At 56.9% G+C, this 20,836-nt stretch overlaps 1 protein-coding gene across 2 annotated transcripts in view; it reads right to left on the reverse strand.

Moving 5' to 3' along the window:
* Atos (atos homolog atossa) overlaps positions 1-20,836 on the reverse strand; it is a 33,537-nt gene that overhangs the window by 5,992 nt on the left and 6,709 nt on the right. Inside the window, exons 1-6 of one of the 2 annotated variants that reach the window (XM_078176451.1) lie at positions 4,298-4,791; positions 3,904-4,118; positions 3,598-3,818; positions 3,275-3,497; positions 2,713-2,878; positions 2-2,465 (exon numbers count right to left, since the gene is read on the reverse strand). In XM_078176451.1, the coding sequence (XP_078032577.1) occupies positions 2-2,465; positions 2,713-2,878; positions 3,275-3,497; positions 3,598-3,818; positions 3,904-4,118; positions 4,298-4,358 (3,350 nt within the window). In that variant the 5' untranslated portion in view covers positions 4,359-4,791. Of the gene's footprint in view, position 1; positions 2,466-2,712; positions 2,879-3,274; positions 3,498-3,597; positions 3,819-3,903; positions 4,119-4,297; positions 4,792-20,836 lie in introns of those variants that run through there. The other variant, XM_078176452.1, reaches the window with a different exon arrangement.

Genomic DNA, 20,836 nt, shown 5'->3' on the forward strand with positions numbered 1-20,836 from the left:
CCTTCTCTTGGACGACACCGAATTCAAGCTACTGTCGTAATCGAAGCAACAGCTGCCTCTCCTGAGGGGTGCTGGGCTGGATGTCAGTGGCAGTCCCGTTCTGCTGTGAAACACCATCGATGCTGCGTTCTCTAGAGACCTACGGAATCTCTCTTGCTCGATGGCAGTGGGTACTACCCTGTCGAGGGTTTCGTCCTCCTCCAAGATCACCGTATTGTCCTTTGCGCTGCTCCGTATCGACTTGGCGTCCTTGGCGAGCTTCGGAACAGCCTTGTCGTCCTCCTCCCTCGGCTCGATCACCGCCAAATCCTCCTCGTTTGTACTATACAGTCTGTTCTGCCACTTGGGCGTGCCCGGATCGTCGTGCCCGGCTCCGCTGTCCTCCTTGTAATTTGTACTATAGGTTCTCGAGTTTTGATGTGCGCCATTTGTACTAAGCTCTGAAGGATCGGTGCACGCCTCACTCTTCCTCTCAGACTCCTCGAGGTTCGCGAAGTCGATCCGCCTCTTCGCTTTAGTGTCCCTCGAGTTCTTTGGATCGTGCAAGCTCGGTTGCACGTTGTTGTACGAGAACGAGCGCTGAACCGTAGTCGGCTGCTCCGACTGCTGGCAGCCGTTCTCCGTCATCGCCTTCTTCTCTTGCTCCTTCTTGAACAGCTGCCGGATCCTGTTGAACTTTTTGTTCAGCGCCACGTGCAACGACTTCTCCTCCTCCAGCGCGGCGATCCTCTCGGCGTCCAGGTTGCTTCGGACAACGGTCTCGGTCTCGGTTGCGATCGCCGATGACGCGGACCACGGCTTGGTCCCGCTCGAAACCTCTGGCAGGCTTCTTCGTTCCTTACTTGATCGTAAAATTGCTCCCAATAATATGTCCGCTTTGTTCGAGACGTTCTGCAGACAGTCCACCGGCTCGTTCGGCCGTTTCTCGATGTCAGTGCACTTCAGGGTCTGCAGATCCTCGACGGAGCCGCTGTTCAGCTTCTCCCGCTTCTGCGAGGGGTTGTAGATATTCTTATTGCCATAGATCTCGCTGAAGTGGGTCTTCTCCAGAGCTTGCTGGTCGTTCTTTCGGCACAGCTTGTGGCTGCAGCCCTCGCAGGCCTTGCCGCGGTTCGCCATGTTGTTGGACGAGCATTCGCCGTTCTTCAAGTTCGCGTACTTCCTGTCGCAGCCATCCTCGGCCGACTTCTCCGACCTCTCCCTCCTTCTGACCGTCTTCACGTTGGTCCTCTTGCGGCCCGAAGGAGTCCTGGCCCTCAGCACCGCCAGCACCTCGTCGAACTCCCGTTGACTCAACTCCAGATTGCAATTCTTAAACTTCACCTCAGTCCCCTGCTCCTGGCTTTTCAGATTCGTCGACTTCACCTTGTTCTCCACGTAGCCGTTGCTCGGTGCGACACCCAGCACCCTTCCTGGCACCTTGGCAAACCACTCCAAGAACCCTCCCTCCTCCTTCGACTTCTCCTTCTCTTCCGGGAACGTCAGCTTCGACATCAACTGGCTCAGATCTTTCCCGGTCCTGGTCTTGTTGTTGGCGGCACCATCCATGCTGGACTCCGACATCTCCTGTCCGGCGCAGACTGCCCCGGGCGCCTTGTTCGACGGTTTGGTACAGCTCTGATGCACCATGCACATAGAGTTCAAGGACTCCTGCTTGAGCCGATTATTCGTCGACGGGCCAGGATTTGACTCGTGGAAGGGACTCGGTTGCCTGAACGGATTGATCACGAGACTCGTTTCCTTGGGCATGGCCGGTTTGATGGTCCTCTCGGAATCGTTGAAGTAGTTGTCCTTGTTCCCACGCAGGCTCTGGAACGCGCACTTGCTGTTCGCAGTACTGTTGTTCCAGGACTCGACGAAAGACCACGGCAACGAGGAATTGAACGGTATCAGGTTCTCGAATAACCCGTTCTTTTCTGCGGGCTTCGACTCCATATCCTTGGTCGTCTTCTTACCGCCTGCTTGCGCGTCCTTCTCCAAATTGCACTGCTTCTCCTTCAGGTTGGTCTGTTTCCCTGTCTCCGGGTCCTCGAGCGACCTCTTGTACCGCTTCTCCACGTTTCCGTCGCGCTCCTCGATGCTCAGCTGGGTCTTGAAGCAGCGCTCGAGATTGTCGGCGTTCAGCTTGTTCCGGTTCCTGAGCTCGTTCTCCTCCAGCTTGCAGCTCTGGCCTTGGACAGGCTTGCCGCGATTATTCGAGATCTCAGCGGAGCATTTCGGGTAGCTGGAGCTCTGACTGCTCTTGATCTCCTGCGTTATGGTCTCCTGCAACGACGGTAGCGGCATCGGCTGCACCGTCACCGTAGTCACGTCCGTCGGCCCGCAAGGCAGTGATCGACGTCGTTTCCTCTCGCCGTTTGGTCGCGGGATCGGAGGCGAGGGTGGCGAAGCGTCGTCATCCTCGCAGCGGCAGTGGTGTTTGCCCAGTTTGTCGCAGGACGTCTGTATTCTGTCATCAACTAGACCTGTCAAGCAAAATACATGCATATCGTGACTATTCTTCGAGAAACTCCTGCGAACGAGCCTTCAGTTTCTGAAACATCGCAGGTAACCGAAGACGGAACATTTCAAGATTCCCTCTAGGGAACGAAGTTAGCTGCGACGTTTGCGAAACCTCGAAGAAATAACTTCGACAAGGATACGGCCTGAACACGCGGAGGAAGGATTACGAAACGGCAAATTTTTACGAGCAAGTGTCGCATTTTTTATTACCGGGTAGAACGAGGCCCTCGGTGTTCTGGGAAGCGTTCGGGACCGGGATCGCCTTGGTGGGCGTCAAAGCTCTCGCGACACCCTCTTCGTCTTTCTCTTTGATCGGATGCAGCGGGCAGGTGAGAATCGGCACCTCCTCCATCCTCGGCAGTGCCCACACGGTGACCTAAAATTCACACAAGAAATCCTCTTCAGCTTCATTAACTGCCGCGACGAGTACACTCGAACGGGGCACCGTCGGGCGGCCGGTGTGACTCATCCGCTGGTTAAAAGTAGGCATTCGTTGGTGTCCTCGACCACCAGAATAGAACCGTGGATGGTACTCCGAGTACGCGAACGGCAAAACCACCGTGCGGATTACACGGACGGTTCGAGGAACGTTGACCTCGGCTCTAAGCTCTCGTCTCCGAACGTGCCGGCGTGAGAGGGCTCGTGTTCGTCGACGAAGGCGCCGACGATGCACTCTCTTTCGCAACAGAGTGGGGAGAAGTCCCCGCGATTCACGTGTCGACGATGGACGGACGATTCGTATCGGCAGGGTCCACCTCCTTGCTTCGCCTACCTTTATCGAATTTCCATCGCCGCTGCCAGCCAGAGGGAAGGTATGCTCGACAGGAGTCTCGCGGAACTTTCTCAGATTATCCTCGTTGAATGGAACCACCCTCGTCGTGATGTAGCTCGGATCGGCGCCCTTGCTTCTGGACCACCAGGCCGCGACTTGACTGAAGTGAAGCCGGGAACGGACCGCTTGGTACAACCCGTAAAAGTTCATCGTATCTGGACTCCTGTTGGTTTTTGTAGGAATGAGTTACTGGCGCTCGCTATCGAGATGAGAGGGAGAGAGAGGGAGAGAGAGAGAGGGATCGAAGGTCTGGTTGTACTCACTTGCTGGGAACGACGCAGATACACCAATACTCCAGCAGCATCTCCGACGCGTGTTGCCATGGTGAGATTGATAAGGACGGCACGGTACCGATCGGGTTCTTGTTCCTCGCTTTGGCCAGACCGCACGGACAGTCGCTGCAGAGCATCACTTCGATGCACAAGTACGAGCCGATCGCTGTACGATCGGCGATCTCTCGAACCAGCACAAGGTATCGATCACACTGTAGAAACGAAAGAGAACGAGGTTTAGCACAGGATGCCCGAAGCTCGCTGCTGCTGAGAGAACATCGGTGTCGGAATAACTACCAAATAATTATCCTCCTCGCACACATGATCGTTAGGAGCCGCCTGCATGGGCGCCGCACAGTGCGGGCCCTCTCTGTAACCACGTGGAGGACCCTGAATCCTCCCTTCGGACACAAGGACTCCAAGGGCTCGGAACACGCTGAGAATGCCACCCCGACCGCCAACCCCATTTGGGCTGGGAATGCCTCCTATCACCGCGCCTAGGCAGTGCATGCCTGCAACAGAAAACAAATTAGGTGAGCAAACGCGATCGTGAAATCGAGTCGAAAGGATTAGCGAAAACATTTGAATCGGTCTCGGACAACGGTGGGCCTATGGAGTGGTGCAAGAGTGGGACTGGAGTTCTAGGCACTGGACAGAAGCTATCTAGCCGCGAAGCAGCGCGATCACGAACCTGCGCGCGTTCTCCTTCTGTGGAAGCAATGTCCGACGCACTGCAACAGGATCGCCGACATTTTCGAGACCCGGTCTCAGGGGAACGGAAACTGGAACGATTTGACCGGCGCTATCGTCGATCTCTATTGCGCGACGAATCATGCTCGGCTACCGCTTCGCGAGCGATGCCTTTACCAGGAGAACGAACTTTGCTCTCCGGCTCGGCCCTTTTCAGGAGGAACGCGTCACCATTATCATCCTGCTCGAGCCAGCTCTACACGATCGAAGACTCTTTCTTTCTTTCTTTCTTCTCGGCTGCCACGGCGAGCATCTCGAACCTCTCGGCACAAAGAGAGACGGCCACTCAAACACCTCGAAACCGTCACGGATTTTCTTAGGTGTTACTCATTGCCGCGGTTCCATGAGTCAGTCGCAGCGTCTATTAACTCGCAGGCGTCGCGGCCGCGCCGTTGAACTACCGCACGAGAGGGCGACATGCTTCCTTTGCTGCTCGGGGGAGCCCGCAGCCCTCTAGATTCTCTAGAAGCACGAATTTTTCGAGGATCGTTAAGACTCGGTCGAGCCGAAAATCGCGATCGTAGGGTATCGGGAGATTCGTTCGGGGAACGGGTTACACACGCCGGGCACCGGTGTCCGCCGCCGGGTTTCAGGGCTTTTCCCGTGGTCTTTCCATCTGACACCCGATCCGAGAATTCGTCGGCGGCCGTCTTCCGCCGGTCATTATGTAAAGGTGAATACGCACAGGAGGGCGATGGGCATTATTTATAACTTTGCCCGCCGCCATACGCGGGCGAAAGCGGCGAACCGGATTGGCTTCCTCCGCCGCCTTTCCTCCGAGCGCGTTTCAGCGTTCGGTCCAACGAGCACAGAACTCTCCGGCGCAGCTCCTCCGAACGGAAACGCCGAGAATTCCACGGGAAATGTAACGGCGCCGGTCGGTTTCGCGGAAAATTCGCCGGGTTTCGAGGACCGCGGCGTCGACTCTCTCTCTCCCTCTCTCTCTCTCTCTCTCGGCAAGAGCGACCGGATCAAAGCAACCGGACGGAGTCTAAAAGCGACCGCACGCTCGCTCCGTCGGGCGGATCACAACGATTTCTAGGACATCACTTCTATTCGCGGCGAATTCGCGAATGCCGAAAACCGCCTCGAGGTCGCGAGGATCGCGAGCGTTTCGGCGGGCGTCGCGACGGTGTTCGGCGTCCGTGAGAAAACAGAGAATTCACGGCGGGTGGTGCACGTGGGTGCTGGTAACGCCGAGAAGGCGAAATTTAGGCGGCACTCGTACTCGAGAGGTCACCGCGACGATTAGCCGAGACTTTTTGAAAAAGAGCGGCCCGCGAACCGCTCGAGACCCGACTTGGAATTTGAATAAACCCACGGAGCGTCCGCTCTGTGTGCGTCGAGGGTCCGCGTATGCAGAAGGGAGAGCTTGTGGGGCTCCGCACGAGGGTGATCGTACTCGCGTGTCATGCGCAAAAACTTCAACCCTCCGCCAAGTCCTTCCAGAGAGACAGAGACAGAAATAGGGGGGGCGAGATAAAGATGGATGGACGGGGAGAGAGAGAAGAACGGTGCAAGGATTAAGGGGAAATCTCTGGCTCGAACATCTCCGATTAAACAACCGTCAAGGTGTTCGAGTTAATCCGCGGAGTTATTTCGAGATCGTCGGGTGTGGAGGCACGAGATACGCCAAGGAACTTCTGTCCTGATCCTGGGCTCGACGGAAGACAGTCGCGCCGGGTTGATTAGCGGGGATACTTTAAGACGATCCCGCCGGCGACGGGACAAAAAGAGCATACCTTTATACCGCTTCTAATCGGGTCGTCCGATAGTCTGGAATACTCGATAATCCGCCGCGAGAATCTTGTTAGCGCCGTGGACTGTCTGAGTTTTCCTCGTATAATTAGTTGCTCTAAATCCAGTAAACAGCTGACCGGCTCGGGCCGATTCTCGGCAGGCCGTGCCAGAAACGCGACGAAATTACCGTGCATCGAGGAGTCCGGGTTCGGTCGCGACGCGGGACAGGTAGGCGATATAGCCGGTGAATTTTTCGGCGAGGCGATTCGGGAGCGAACAGCTTCACTTCTGACGGGGATCGTCGTCGAATTCGGAGGGCCATCGGGAAGCCGGCGAGGGATTCGACTCGGCGAGCTAAAGCCGGCGGCTGACGAAGGCTCGGGCATGTGGCGACGTCGCGGGAGGCTGGGGGAGGCGGTCGAGGGAGGACGGGGGAGGACGAGGAGAGGGCCGATGCGCTTCCGATGCAGCTCCTCGGTGCACGGTGTGAATGCGCCGGCTGGTCCAGCTGGGAAAACACCAGCCCGACGGCGCCTGTCTTATCCAGCCCGGAGTAAACAAGAATCATTCGGGTTCGTTGTCGCCGACCCGATGCTTCTGGTTGCACATAATTGCATCGACCTTGAAGGCGTCCCCGATCGCTCCACCGCCGCGCCGTTCCATCTCAACGGAAGAGAGACTGTTCGGTCGCGACACTGGGAATTCCTCTAAGAACGATCCCTTTGTTTAACGATAAGACGGCAAAGTCGCGGAGACGAGGGTGGAGAGGAGGCTTTCGAAGAGACAATGGCCACCAGAGAGAGAGGGAGAGAGAGAGAGAGAGCTCGTTGCGAGATCCGCGGCTCGCGCAGAATGTAAACTCGCGAACGGTCGTCGTCGTCTCGGGCCGTGGAAGGCTCTGCGAAGGGGCAGTCGGCCAACAAACAGATAGCCAGAATTAGTTACTAAACGACTATCAATTATCGCGATCCGCTTCTGCTCGGCCGTTTCATCGCGCGGCGCGACCGGATCGGCGCGGCTATCAACTCGCAATCCGAAGACCATCGAGAGCATCCGAGGCAGATTCGCCTCCAATTTGCACGCGCGACTACTGTTAAGACGACCCCGACCGATGCGAAGCGCCTCACGTTTCGACTGTATCGCTAATATCGCTATCGATCGCCGCGGAATTATTCGCCGACGTCGGTCGTCGAGGATCGGTTTTCGCTAGCTGCCGACCAGTTCGCGCGGTCTTTTAAAGGTTCCCGTCGGAAATGTATCGGACATGCTAAATGCGGTCTATATTTGTTGCATTAGCATAACGCCGGCCACCATTCGCGTCGTAAACGCGCACCCATGGCTCGGAGTCCGCGCTCGGCCAGTGGCGTAGCATCGGTCGATTCCTCCGCGAGCAGAGAATTGATAAACGACGGGTATGTATAATGGCTGTCCCTCGGTCCGGAATATTATTTCCAGGGGATCGGATTCCGTTGCGGACAGAAGAAGAACGACGGTCGGGCGTCGCGCGGACATCGCGAAACGACGAGCATCCTGGCATAGGCGGGGGGGACGCAGCATGAATTTTACGGTCGGAACGCGCCTGTAAACGCATTAACAGAATTACACGGCTTCCGGGGGCTGCCGTTTCAGTCCCTCGAACGACGGCCACATCGGACTCGCGTCTTTTTCTCGAATAAATTGCGCGTCACCGCGCGATTTTCAGCCACGGAGAGACACGAATCTGCAGTCTTATCGGCATCGCGGCGACCTCTCGTCGCCGTCGAGATAACGCGGCAGATAGGCAAAGATCCTGTCCTGGGTCAACTTTCAGCGTCTTGTAAATATTTCGGGAGCGATTACGCGATCAACCGGTCGAAAACAATCGTCGACGACGCACCGACCCGCTCGCGCCGGCCAGTGTGCTCGCTCCGCGCGTCGCCGCGAGCGTCAAGACCGCCGAGCGAATTCGCGATTACGCAAGGTAATTAATTCGCAACGATAAGGTGGAAACACGGCAACTGATTAGAGAGCGAAGAACGTATAAACGCGGTAACACGCGAAACAACGCGGATTGGAAGCGACGCGACGGCCTGGCCGCGGACGCATCGCGTGCGATATTGGAAAAAGTAAGCGGTCCCTGACGGCTGTCCCCGTTATTCGTTAATCATTCATTTGCCTCCGCCTCTCGCCGGATCGTTGGACTCGCGAACGCGGCCGGCAGCCCCTCGCGAAACAAGTATCAACGGCCGATCTCGTCGACGCTCCGGATTCGTCGATGCCAACGGAAAGACGCCGCGCATGCCTGCCTCTTCGTTTCCTAATCGCTCGCGTTTACACGCTCGATGAAGGAAATCATTGATCAGGACGGGACCGTCTTCTCTGTTGCCACTGGCCCGTTACCAATTAGCTCGTTAACGTGCCTATCTACGCCAGGCCGCGCCTCTGGATCCTCATCCACGGCAACAACAAAGTAAATCATCTTTCCTCCGACGCTAATGCGCGCTCGCGAATTCGAACGGCTTCCTAGACCCGTTTCACACGAGGACGCGTCCGTCGCGATACGCGTGCAAGGCCAGTGTCGCCACAAGCGTCGTATCGACGGATGCAATACAAAGAGGACGCGTCCGCGTATTTTACCAGGAAAAGAAATGTCCGTTTCTTCGATGCTCGCGCGACACTGGTTACAGGTGCAGTAAGACGGCTGGTACTCCTTGGAAACCGAGTTCGTTGACTACTAGCCCTAGCCCGAACACGGCACAGACCCTTCCCACTGTCCGGTTAAGACGAGCGTTGAACCGATTCGAGACCAGTTGAGACGAAACCTGGCAAAAGTAACTTCTCCTCGTAGTCCCAACGGACTTTGAAGCTCCCCGTATCCTCGACTCCCGTTCGCTGATCCAGCATCAACGGCGCTCGCCAGCTCGAGTGGCTCTATCGCGGCTAGAAAGTCGTTCTGTTTGCAACTTCTTCCGTGACCCGTGGTGCCCGCCGCAGTTCCGGCAAACAGACGACCACGACCGTTCGACCGCTCTCGGATAACAGATCCCCTCGAAGACTCCGCTTTTAGAGAGTTCCCTCCCGGGACGGAATCGTTCGAGACGCGTCGCGGCGCGCTCGACGGAGACGCAGGGATAGAACGAACGTCCGCGAGGCGAGTTTTCTCGTCGGTGAAAGTGTTGCGACGTCCGTCCGTCGTCGATGATCCTGGTCCGGCGGAGCAATTTACGCTTTCGCGGACGTGCTTTTTGCGCGATTTCGACCGGTCCCGTGAACCGCGATCGGATCCGCCGGTTTTTATCTCGCCGCAATCGGAATCGCCGCCACGATTCTCGACGATCGAAGATTTTTCCTCTATCCCGTTATCGCGACACACAGAGACTCTACAGAGGCGAGAGACGTTTCTCCCGTGGTCTGCGGCGAATCGACGTTTTACGACCGCGAGAGTTTCCCAGCCCCTATTCGGCATCGAGCAGACCGGACCGAATACGCGGCGGAGCGCAATCAGTCGACGAGCTGGAAAAGGGTAACGATTGCGAGCCGCTCGATCCTATAAATCTTGCGCGTCACGCGTCCACGGAGCTCTCCCCGGCGAGATCCGAACTCCCCCGAGACTGTGATTTTCTTATTTCCGTGCCGCGGAGTCTACCGCATAGGAAATCAGTCGTGTCCGTTGACCGCGGCCGGGGGGAGGACGGATAAGGAGGAGGACGCTGCCGAGAGCCCGAGAGAAGGAGAGAACGGAAGAAACGTAGGAGCTTATTCCGCCGGACTGGATTTTGAATACGCTCGACCGCAGACGGCTTTATTTCTCTCATCGGGGAATCAACCGCGAGCGGAATTCAGCTAGACGGAAGTAGCCGGCCGCCGGGCTCTAACTATTTAATAAGGGGCATGTCGGAGTCGCGAGCCAGCCTTTCCGTCGAGTTTCCCCCGTCGCTTTCATTATTCCTCCGCGAAAATTTTCCGCCGAACACGCTCGAACGGTTCCAATTGTTGAATTTTTCAGGCGGCCCGGCCGACGGTGCTGCGTACTTCGTCGCGACGCATCGTTATCATCCCGACGGAGACGACGTCGCCGCCGCCGTCCCTTCGTCCTTCGAGGAAAGGGTCGTTCCCACCGTCTGCGTCTAAAGTCTAGACACCGTCGAGCCGCCCACCCCTCCGATTTCGGGGGCAACGTGGTCGGGGGTGGGTGGGGGGTTGGCGGAGACCCGGACGACTCTCCCAGCTTCGAGAACAACCGAACGGGAAACAAAGAGGCTCGAGAGATTACGCATGCAAGAGCGGACGACTTAGTCACCGATTAATCAGCCAGGCCTTCGGAAAAACAAAAGCATCGGCACACGAGTCACCCGCGAGTACTTTTTCCTTTTCGCTTTTATCGAGAGCCACCTTTTACAGATTTTTATTATCGTACCGCGGATAACATTGTACACTTTGTTTCGATCGCGCAATCAAAGCGATTCGTACTGCGATGCGATGAAAACTGTGACGGATTATGAGAACGTTGGAGAGATGTCTCTGCCAGTCCGGGCGAGAAGCGAGCAGCTTTCGGTGCGTGCAGCAATCGCGTAACGAACAACAGAAACTATTGAATAATGGAGAGCTGTCGCAACCCCGGCTCGGAGCACTTATCGTGCTCGGTCTTTAATTATTGCGTTACAGGAGGGAGCGATTAGAGGGGGAGAGCGTACTCTCGACGGCGACGTTAACGCAGAAGAGGAAGCGCGGCGCACCACCGGTTCCACCGATTCCGCGCGTTATTTCTATTCGGAGGCAGCGCGAATTCGATAGCAAATTCTCCGACTGGCTCTCTCGTCGCTTCGCGCCGATTACGCAAACTTCGAAAACGACTAGAATCCTCTCTTTCGAGCGCGAACACAGAAATAACGAGCATCTTCTCGCGTTACTCCCTTTTGCCGACAAGGCGATAAATCGGTCGCACGACCGTTGGGCAACCTCGGTACTGCGACGTCGACGCTTATCCGTCGACGAATCGCGTGCGGCCGAAAAAAACAATCGGACGCGACCTTTGAGCGGTCGCGGCGCGCCAGTGAAATTCGCGTTCCTTTCTTATCGCGTGCCGCGTGTGCTCTTCCTTGCTCGATCAAAAAGTCGTCCAGTTAGCGGTTGAAAAATCGCGAAAGGGAGCCGCGCGCGCGCGCTTCGTTGACAATGCGGTACGCGAGCGTGCTCGCGGAGGGAATGCGACGGCGGCCAGCGTAAGAAAGAAAATTCCCGGGAACCGAAGAAATTACAGGCTGCGAGAGCAGCGTAGTCCGCGGACAATTCCGCGCGGCGGTCGAACGCGAAAAGGAAGGATCGTCGCGCGTAATAGACGACGATTCAATTCGACGCGATTTCGTAATCGCGCCCCGGCATCGAAGAGCACGGTCTCCTTTCGCGCAACCCGCCGAAACAATGGACCGCGAGAGAGAGGTGTCTTGCCGTTGGCTCGCGACACGGCGGAAACTGCGTTTCGTTACGAAAACCTTGGTGGCCCCCTTTTGCCGTGGAATAATGGACCGAGAAACGGACTCTGTCAAACGAGCAACGAGCGCGTTCCCATTGATTGCGACCCGGGCCGAAAGCCGCGTGCCCGGCCCCGAACGTCGTACTAACCGTTCAAGATACCTAGGACCCGCTGCACCGGCCGAGAACTGCACCTTGTTTCTTCTCCTCGCGTGCAACGCGGCCGAACGAGTCAACGAGTCGACGAGTGAACGGCTACGGGAGCGCAGGAGCGCACGGGGGCCCCGTGCTCTGGACGCGACACGAAAATAAATTCACCACGGTGGGAAGACGAGTCTCGCGCCCCGCCGATCTCCCCGTGTCTTTCCCTCGGTTTTATTCACGTGACCGCTGCAATTATCGAACGTTACTCCGTTTAAGAGAACACGCACCTCCCTCCGGACTCCCTTCGCCCGTTTTTGGTTGTTCTTGTTACCCGGTTTGCGACCGAGCCGTTCGTTATCGCGGCGGATTTAATGCCGCTCGATTTTCGGCCACGAGTTTCAGCGCAACTTAATTGCACGAATCCGCTCGTTCTTGTCGCTCGGCAAACAACGATCGCCCTTTCGTTCCGGCCCTCGCCAGGAGGCCGTCGAGAGGCGGATGCGGAGCCGCGGCCAATTAAAGGGCGGACAAAAATCGTTATTATCCTGTACGAAGAACGACGCCGAGCCGCTTCCTTTCGCCGGTCGATTATCCGAGGATGGACGACGGGGACCGGTGGGAATAATCGGTGGAAGAATTAATCCGCTCTCCCCGGGTACTGCGATTTAGAAAAATCTGGCCCACGTAGATAGCCGGACGAACGATAATCGATATCGATTAAGTAATAAGGGAATCGCTCGTTGTCTCGCGATTGCCAGATAAGACGCGCCCACGTCGAGATAATCGTTTGTTTTCGTTTCCTCGAGCCGCGCGGGCTTTAAAAATCTATTATCACCGCGTCTTCTCGTTTCGAGTTTGTCTTCGGCCTTCCGTGGCTTCGTGCACGGCGCGTGCGCGCGCCTCCGTAATCACTGTTGACAAAAGCTTCTCTCCTGTAATCTGCTCGGCGACGCCGCCGCGGGAAGGGAAAAAGTTTTTCGCGTCGTACGGTGTTTTCCCACCGCACATCGACAACGCGATCAAATAGTTAATGGCTCTCTCATTGTACGCGTCTCGTGGCCCACATCGAGCATACGGGCCCCGCTCCGCTCCGCGCCGCATCTGTGGCCGCGCCGTGTGGGCTTCGGGACCGAGACCGAGCCCCCGGTATCAAGCGATCGAAAAACATCGAGCTCCGCCGACTGCGTGTTCGTCCATTACGATATTATATTCCGCCTCCGCAGGGAAATTGCCGTTTGCGCAATTGCAAGCGATTAAAGCGGACTCGAAGGAATCGGCCGACGAGGGTCGCACCGGAGCCGCGGCATCGGGGAAACGACTCGTCGCAAAATCGCTCGATCACCGGACGACGACGCGGGCGCGCTTGCGAAACTCGCGCAAAGGTTAGCCGCGAAGGATTTTGCTCCGCGAGAGCGGGATAGATGTACAAGGGAACGGTAACACCGTCGAACATTTGCGGATCATTATACAATCTCCCGAAGGATCGTTGCGCAACGCGACAATCTCATCCGCGAAATGTTGTGTGCCGTTGAAAAATCGAGGGAGCCCGCGGTACACCGCGGCTGGCTAGCTAATGGCACAATAGTTTAGCATCCACCTTGCGAATGACTTTCTATTTCCAGAAGCGTTAGAGAGGCTCGCGTGTGCAGCTGTTGCACATACGAGTCATGTATATTAAACAGCAGCGAGTGAAATCTCGAGTGAACAAGCAAACCTCCTTGCTTTGATCGGAGTCGCTCGCGACCCTAAACCGACCGTGTCCGAAGCGCGAAGCGGTCCGAGTCGAAGTCGAAGTCGAAGTCGAAGTGGCAAAGACAAAGTTGAGAATCGATTGGCGGCGACTGCAAAACGGGATCACCGGTGGAACCGGGCTTGCTGAAGAAATAATGAGTTTTCTTTGGTCACGTGACGGTCGAAGGGGAAAGCAGGTCCGCGTTACAGAATTTACGATGCTGGTATCGTGTTACGCTCGAGGCTCCGCGATATCGGCGCTGCTACGAGCGTAGCGGAGCCGAGCAAAGCGGTCAGGAAAGGAAAAACCGAGCGTCCGAACTAGAGGCGTCTAAACCAGCGATTCGAGTATATCCACCGGCACGTATCTATTTCTATTTCCAGAAACACGGTGGACACCGGAGGCTCGCGCGGCTCGTGCCACTCGAATCGGAACATGCCTTCGACGAGCCTCGGAAAGGAGCACGAGGTTCTCCGCGTTGCTCGTCGAGGCGCGTCGCAATAAAACGACCACAGAGAACGAGAGAGAGAGAGAGAGATGAAGGAGGGGGAAAGAGAAAGATAGAGGGAGAGAGAGACGACCCGATGCGCAAAAATACAAGAGACGATCGATCGCTGCGATTCCGGGTCGAACGATAAGATCAAGATAAACCGTCGAAGAGATCTCCGTTGCGCGATCGCGATTGCGACGGATTTTCGTCACGAGTGTCGCAACGCTATCGGTGGTTTTCCACGCGACACCAGCACACCCTCTTCCTCCTGAAATCCAACGCGTGAAAAATCGACTGACCAAACCGATGACGCAATCGAGCCAGTGAGAGTAGATACCGGGAGACCTCAAGCTTCCGCTCGTACCGGATTCCCGTTTACATAACGCGCGGCCAGTTGCAATCACCGTGGCGACCGTTTCGTTACTTTTCCAGATCCCCGGGGCCCGCTGCTTCCCTCTCCAGATCGGAACCTCGAACGGCTACCGATCGTTGCCGATCGAGTGCGAGAACCAAGGGATTTGTCCGACGGCGGAAAACTTTTGGAGAACCTCGACGGCACACGGCTGCCCGGACTAACTCGAGAGCAGCGGGGACATGGCCGGATCGCGAGAGATTCGCGCCCACAGATTTCCCAGGGCACACGTGTGCTCGAAGGTGCGCGAAGGCGACTGTGGTAAAACCGACCGCTGGCTTCGAATAAAAAAGTCGAGGTGAAAGAGCGGTCCTCCGGATATCGTGTCAAGGCTAATGTTCATCGATCGGGTAGTAGGTCCGCGTGGCGGCGTGTGCTTATCGACTTGGCCAGAGGAGCCACATCGGCTCTCCGCATCCTTTTCCCTTGCCCGGGGATAGGCCCGTGGTTCCCGACGCGACGGCGACGCGTCTTCAGGTGAAACAGTGTCGGGCCAGGGACAGTCGTTTCCACTGGTACACCCGAGTGGAACGTCGCCGCTACGTCGTTTTGCAACCGTGCGTGCCTGCCTGCTGGTGCTGCTGCTGCTGCTGCTGGTCGTCGTCCTTCGGCGTCGCCCTCGCCGAAATCGAGCCGCCGATCGCAAGAAAAATGCGATCGGCAGCAGGATGGGTAGCTCGGCGGCCCGTGGAAATAAATTCGAACCGACCGACGCGGTGCTTCTCTTTTTCTCCCTGCCTGTCCAGGCGGCAAGAGTTATTGCGACGAACGGGCTCTGCCCGATAAACTGACCGTCCACCGGGGATATTTATGTTCGTTGGATCCTCGAGGATGGCCGTGCACAGCCCTCTAGGCCGACGTCGATCTCCGAGAAGCGACCGGCCAGCAGAACTCTGATCGAAATCGGGCGTCGAGATGTCGAATGTCGAGAGAGAGAGAGAGAGAAAGAGAGAAAGAGGAACCCGCCGGGGCCCGGCTAGGTACGCTCCTATCGGTGCTGGGGGCTCGTATCAGCGGCGAGGTCAGCTGAGCGTGGCGTCGAGCCCTCAGCTGGGAGCGAAAGATGGCGACGAACAGCTGATCGACTGTCGGCGCAAGGCGCAGGCGTAGTACCGTCGCGTCGCCTCGCGTCGGGTTAACAGCAGACGCCGAGCTGCAGCGGAGTGGAGCAGCGAGGCGAGCGCACGTGCGAAATATCGAAAGTCTATTTCCAGGTTGGAACGAAAATGGCTCGCGCGTATCTCGCGCCATATGGCTCCCTCGAATCGCGTCGCATCTCGCGAGGGAACAAAGCCAGCCGAATAACCCTTTGACCGGTCGATTATTTTCGGAAGAAGGTACAATACCCGGCAGCCTTTCTATTAAAAACACTCGATCGGTAGAACCGGGGACGGGGGAGGAGTCTCGGCGGTCAAAGGAAAAATTCGCGGCGCGATCCGTTCCCGTTCCGATAAATCGACTCGATGAAAAATCCAAGCGAGGCGAGGGTGAGATCTTTTATTTCGACGTCTTATCTACCCTCCTATCTGGCTACGTCGTACAGCATTATCGGTAATTAACGAGCGCTCGCGTTAAAAATGGTCGCGCGATCAGGGTCTTATCGATCGAACGCGTGTCCTCCGTCCGCGTCGCGAACGCCTTGGGGGGGAACGAGGTCACCGTTTCGAAGGGACTTTTATCTTATCGGCCGTCTGGCGAACTATCTCTAGGACTAGCTGTACTTTCACCTAGCAACCGAGGACAGGCCGCGACGACGCAGAACATCGTCGGGATTTTTCGGCCCGTGCTCGCACGCGTCCCGAACCGCGCGCGGACACCGCGAGGAGAGACCGCGGAGCCCTTGAAACTGTCGCGCGAGGTTGCCCCGATCGAAGCTGCTGCTGTGCTGCCTCTGCCACCTCCACCGGCGCAGTTGCTGCGACGAACACTTACCAAAAGCTGCTTTATAAGCTCGATATTCCAGCTGGTATCGTGCCAACGGCAATCGTCACGATATTGCGGCACGCTCGTGACGTTTCTGCCCTCGTGTCCTTTCACTACGGCCAGATGCTCGAAGAAGAGCCGCGTCAACTTATCGGCACAGAGCGCGGCCGCGCGACGCAAGCGACGCGGAAACACCGTCTAACACTTGCCAACACTGTCTCCGTTTTAGACCTTGTATTTCCGGGAAAGAACTTGGACGAATTTGCGAGTCGAAGTGAAGGCGAATAGAACTCAACCGAGACAGAGGCCTCTCGTGATCTTGGATTGTTCAGTTGGTAATTCCAGGCAATTGCCACTATTTCGTTAATGGGTATTTCATACCTGCGCTGGGTTGTCTTAAGCCTCATACAATACGGAACTTATTCGTGTTTAGAGAACTGCTGTCATAAAGTGGCCTTACTGCGATTCGTGCTTCGTGATCCTTCGTAAGCAACGCAGGTAGGCGAGGTACGGCACAGGACGAAGGACCCTAACGGATCTCGTACCAACGAAACAATACCTACTGTCATGGTATTTCCTCTTAATTGAACGGTCGTCCTTACTTACGCGCAGGGAGGATTAACCGCGGAGTTGCCGAGCGGTTACTCGATCCCGACGAAACCCTACGCTGTCCACGAACACGAAAAACGAACGGTGAAAATAAGCGCGACGGTCAGCAACAATGTTGACCGCGCGAAGCGGAGCGAACCCGACCAGACCGGCCAACGCGGCCGTGCAAGGCCAGGTATCCTGTTCGAAAATTTGTTGCACGGCCACGCGGTCGCCCCGCAGCCGAATCACGGCGACCATCGATCGAGGAACGGTGCCCTGCCGAGAAATCCTTTCCCGAGACCGTGTCCTTTCACTCGACGCGCGAGCCAGGTGCAGCTGGCTATGGCGCGGCATGGGGCGCTACGAGGCGAATTACGGGACCGTTTAAGTAGCCACTCGTCGGCCATTCGCGCGCACCGCCGATCACCAGTCAGAGAAACAAACGGCACCTTTCGTCGGCGAGGCCGGGTACAGTTCGAATATAGGAGGCCTAGACGAAAACCAGTTCCGACTGGCCGGACTGAATGGAAGCCGCGGTGAATTTCGAACGCTACAAGTGGTCACCCATTTTCCTCGGCTCTTGAATTATTCAATGCGAGCCTCGGGAGAAAATGGCGAGCCGGCGGGAAGCTCGAACGTCGTCGATTTAAAAAGGTCCGTGGCGCACAGAGACGAGGAAATCGAACGAGCAACGATCGCGAACGCGCGTCGACGACGGCGGCGGGTTCAATCGCGGATTTGTTCGCGAAGAGGATCAGCGCCTCCGGTTACAATACGACGAGAAAAAGAATCGGTAATAGCAGTAGCTCGAGACCCTGAGGCTCTCTATGGATGTCGGCGACGATCGCCTTGAACTTGAGACTACTGCGTATGACGTTCCAACGAGCTCGGCACGTATCTCCTTGTGGCAGACGCGCGATTCGGTTGCAAATCGCGAGACGCTCCGATCGAAAGTGGACTCCTCGATAGGGGGCGAACAACGGACGACACACGGATCGTGGTAACCATCGACGAGAGAACGACGATCACGTGGCCCTCGATCTCCGCAGACCTATCGTCTGACGAGACCGATCAGCCAGCTCTCGACTTCCGCAGCGGTGTCCTCGCGCGGTGCATGCGAATTGCGCGTAAAATCGGCCCGACCGATTGCATAATGTGCACGGTATACGGGTGCAGCGGTGTGCACACGTGTCGCCGACGACGGCGCACCGATAGCGCGGCACGGAAACGGCTGTTGCTAGCTCGCGAAACCGCACCTTTTCTTGTTGCACCTTTGCGAGACGCTCGAAAATCGCTCGCAGTGACGCTCGCGTTTGTGCAACGCCGATGTCGCGTGCAGGAAGATTGGCGATCGTCGTGGCGATAAATTAAGAGACCGTCGTCAGGATCCGTGGAAAGTCCCCGGACGGGGCCGAGGCGCGGAGCAAGGTCTCGCGGCGCGAGGAAACGCGTCGAGGGAGGAATCTCCCGAAACGGCGGCCACGCGGAAACACGGAGTCGATTAAATCCGGATCGATCCGGCCCAAGGTCCGCCGTGTAATTAACGAGCAGCGTTAACTCGCTAGAAATACATCCGAGCCGCGTACCTTTGCGGTGCTATCCGCGATCGGACTGCCAAAAGAACGCTTCCAACGGCGGCCAGAAATAAACTCGCGCTTCCGGTAGGCTCGCGATGTTTCGCAGCGTCGGGAACGGCGACGAGCAGGCCGCGGAGTAACGAGCCTTGCGTCGAACAAAAACGAAAGCCGCCGTCCCGTCTCTCTCTCGTTTCGAATTCTTTCGCCTAGCCTCGGAACCACGTCCACGGCCGTACGTATCGATGCACGCGTGTCGCGCGACCGAGGGGTCCGAGACGACTCCCACGCGAAAAATCGAGAGTCTCCTCGAGATTGACCGAACGCGCTCCACTTTTCCGAAGCGCGGGCTCGAAACTGGGTCGGCTGGCCGAAGTAACAAGGGGTGCACGGTTTGCGGACGAACCTATCCCGGCTGGCCGTGACGCTCTCTCGACACGTTTCAGGTGCCCCACGACCCAAATCGACCTATCCGCCATCCGGTCGCGAAACTGCGATCCGCTTCTACTCTGCCGACCCGCGGGAAGCGGACGTTTATCGAAAAACACTTTCTTCCAAGTTGTTGGCCGAAGGGCGCGCGAAGAGACTGAGAGATTTTCGGCGCGACGATCGAAATCGTCCGGGCTATCGGAAGATCGCAAGGACGGAAACGGCTCTCGTACCTGTTTCGTGACTCTAATATGCGCGGAGGCTGCCGCTATCCAGTTTCACGATGATAATCAACGCTGTAAGAGTAGACTGCAATATCGAAACCCGAGACGGCCCCGAACGAGATACAGAGGCGTCCTTTTGGATTCTTCTCGCTACATCCGCTCCGTAGTTGGCACGGGCGCGCGCGCGCAAACTCATCCTCGTGCGTGCACTTTTCGGTTCGAATATCACCGGTGTCGGGCTGAATTTAAATGACTCGACAGGTATCATTATCCGATTTACGGCCGGCATTAAGCCCCGGTGTCGTCGACCAACCACAGAGCGAGTTCCCTGCGGATCTCCGTCGACCGAGAGTCTCATTAACAAGTTTTTTTTCGTTCGCCGATCGTGCGTAATCTTGCTGGCTATCGGCGCTCGCGTAGGGATGGACGAGTTATCTGGCCGCGGACGCGTGTACAAAGCGATTTCAATTCCTGCGCGCCACGCGGTCCAATTAAATTAAAGAGCTTTTAGCTGCCTCCACGGCGGCTGGATTATTTAAGAGCCACCGAAGGCTGTCGCGGAATCGTCGAACAACGCGCGAAGCCGTGGGACGATCGGATGGGAGACCGGGGGCAGACAGAGCCGTTCCGCACGGCCTCGATCTTCCGAGAGAAAATTTCTCATTTTCATTCGGTGATCCCACGTGGCGGCGAGGATCTGGACGATGAATAATTGCGCCGTTCCGAGTCAGCTTACGCCACCTCGCGAATAAATGATAGGCCTGTGCGACGTCGCGCGATGTGTGCCGTGGCACGACGCAGCCCCGGTGCATCGCGCAACGCGCCTTCTCCGCCTTCCACGCGCGTTGACGAACGTCCCGACGAACCAAGGGAATGACGTCAATCCGCCGGAGGGTGAGAAAGGGCTGAGCGTCGAGAGGATCTTATTGTTTCCGCACCGTGGCGACCACTTCACCTTCTTTCCGCCTCGTGTCCGACTTATTACCGCGTGCATTCGCGCTGGCCGTGTCCTGCGCAAACCGACGACGCGTACAGTTCGAATCGCGGGCTCCCGCCGATTCCGGAGCGCGAGAAACCGCGGAAACCTCCGATAATTAAAAAGCCGGCGCGTGTCCCAGCGATCCAATTAGACCGGGGCGAGAGCGAGGGCGAGAGCGAGATCGATCGTCGACGACGTGAACCGGGTGACTGCGACGAGACCGCGGCTTCCTGGCACCGTTTCCGACGAAAAAGCATCTCCCCCTGTCCAGTGAACCCGATACTCCGTGTGGGTTTAGGCCACGCCGCGAAACGTCACGGAGAGCGTCTTGACGCGAGACAAAGCTTCTCTGGAGTGGCTGGCACGGGGACAGGTGAAGAGAATACAAGGAAAGAGGAAGAGAAATAGAGAGAGAGGGAGAGAGAGAGAGAGAGATCCTCAAAGGGGTAATGAGGCCGGTGGGTGGCAAGCAGTGGGTGCAGATCTAGGTTACCTGCATATTATGCAACCAACACCACTGCGATCCCGCGGTTGCACGTGCAACTGCATACACAAGCGCGCGCGGATCATTAGCTGCGCCGCTGCGTTTCGACGGCTATTCGATTTCTAATTGATTTATCGGATATTTATTGCACGTCCGGACACCGGGACGCGCCAGGGACTGGATAAGCCTACGATTTTATAACCTGCCGCGAAAGTCCACGGGATACTGTTCGTTTAATTACAGCCTGCCGACGAACAGGAGACGCCTGTGGATGCGATTAAACTTTCTCCACGATTCGACGGCGAGT

This window comes from Augochlora pura, chromosome 3, assembly GCF_028453695.1.
Source record: "Augochlora pura isolate Apur16 chromosome 3, APUR_v2.2.1, whole genome shotgun sequence".
Classification (NCBI taxonomy): Eukaryota; Metazoa; Arthropoda; class Insecta; order Hymenoptera; family Halictidae; genus Augochlora; species Augochlora pura.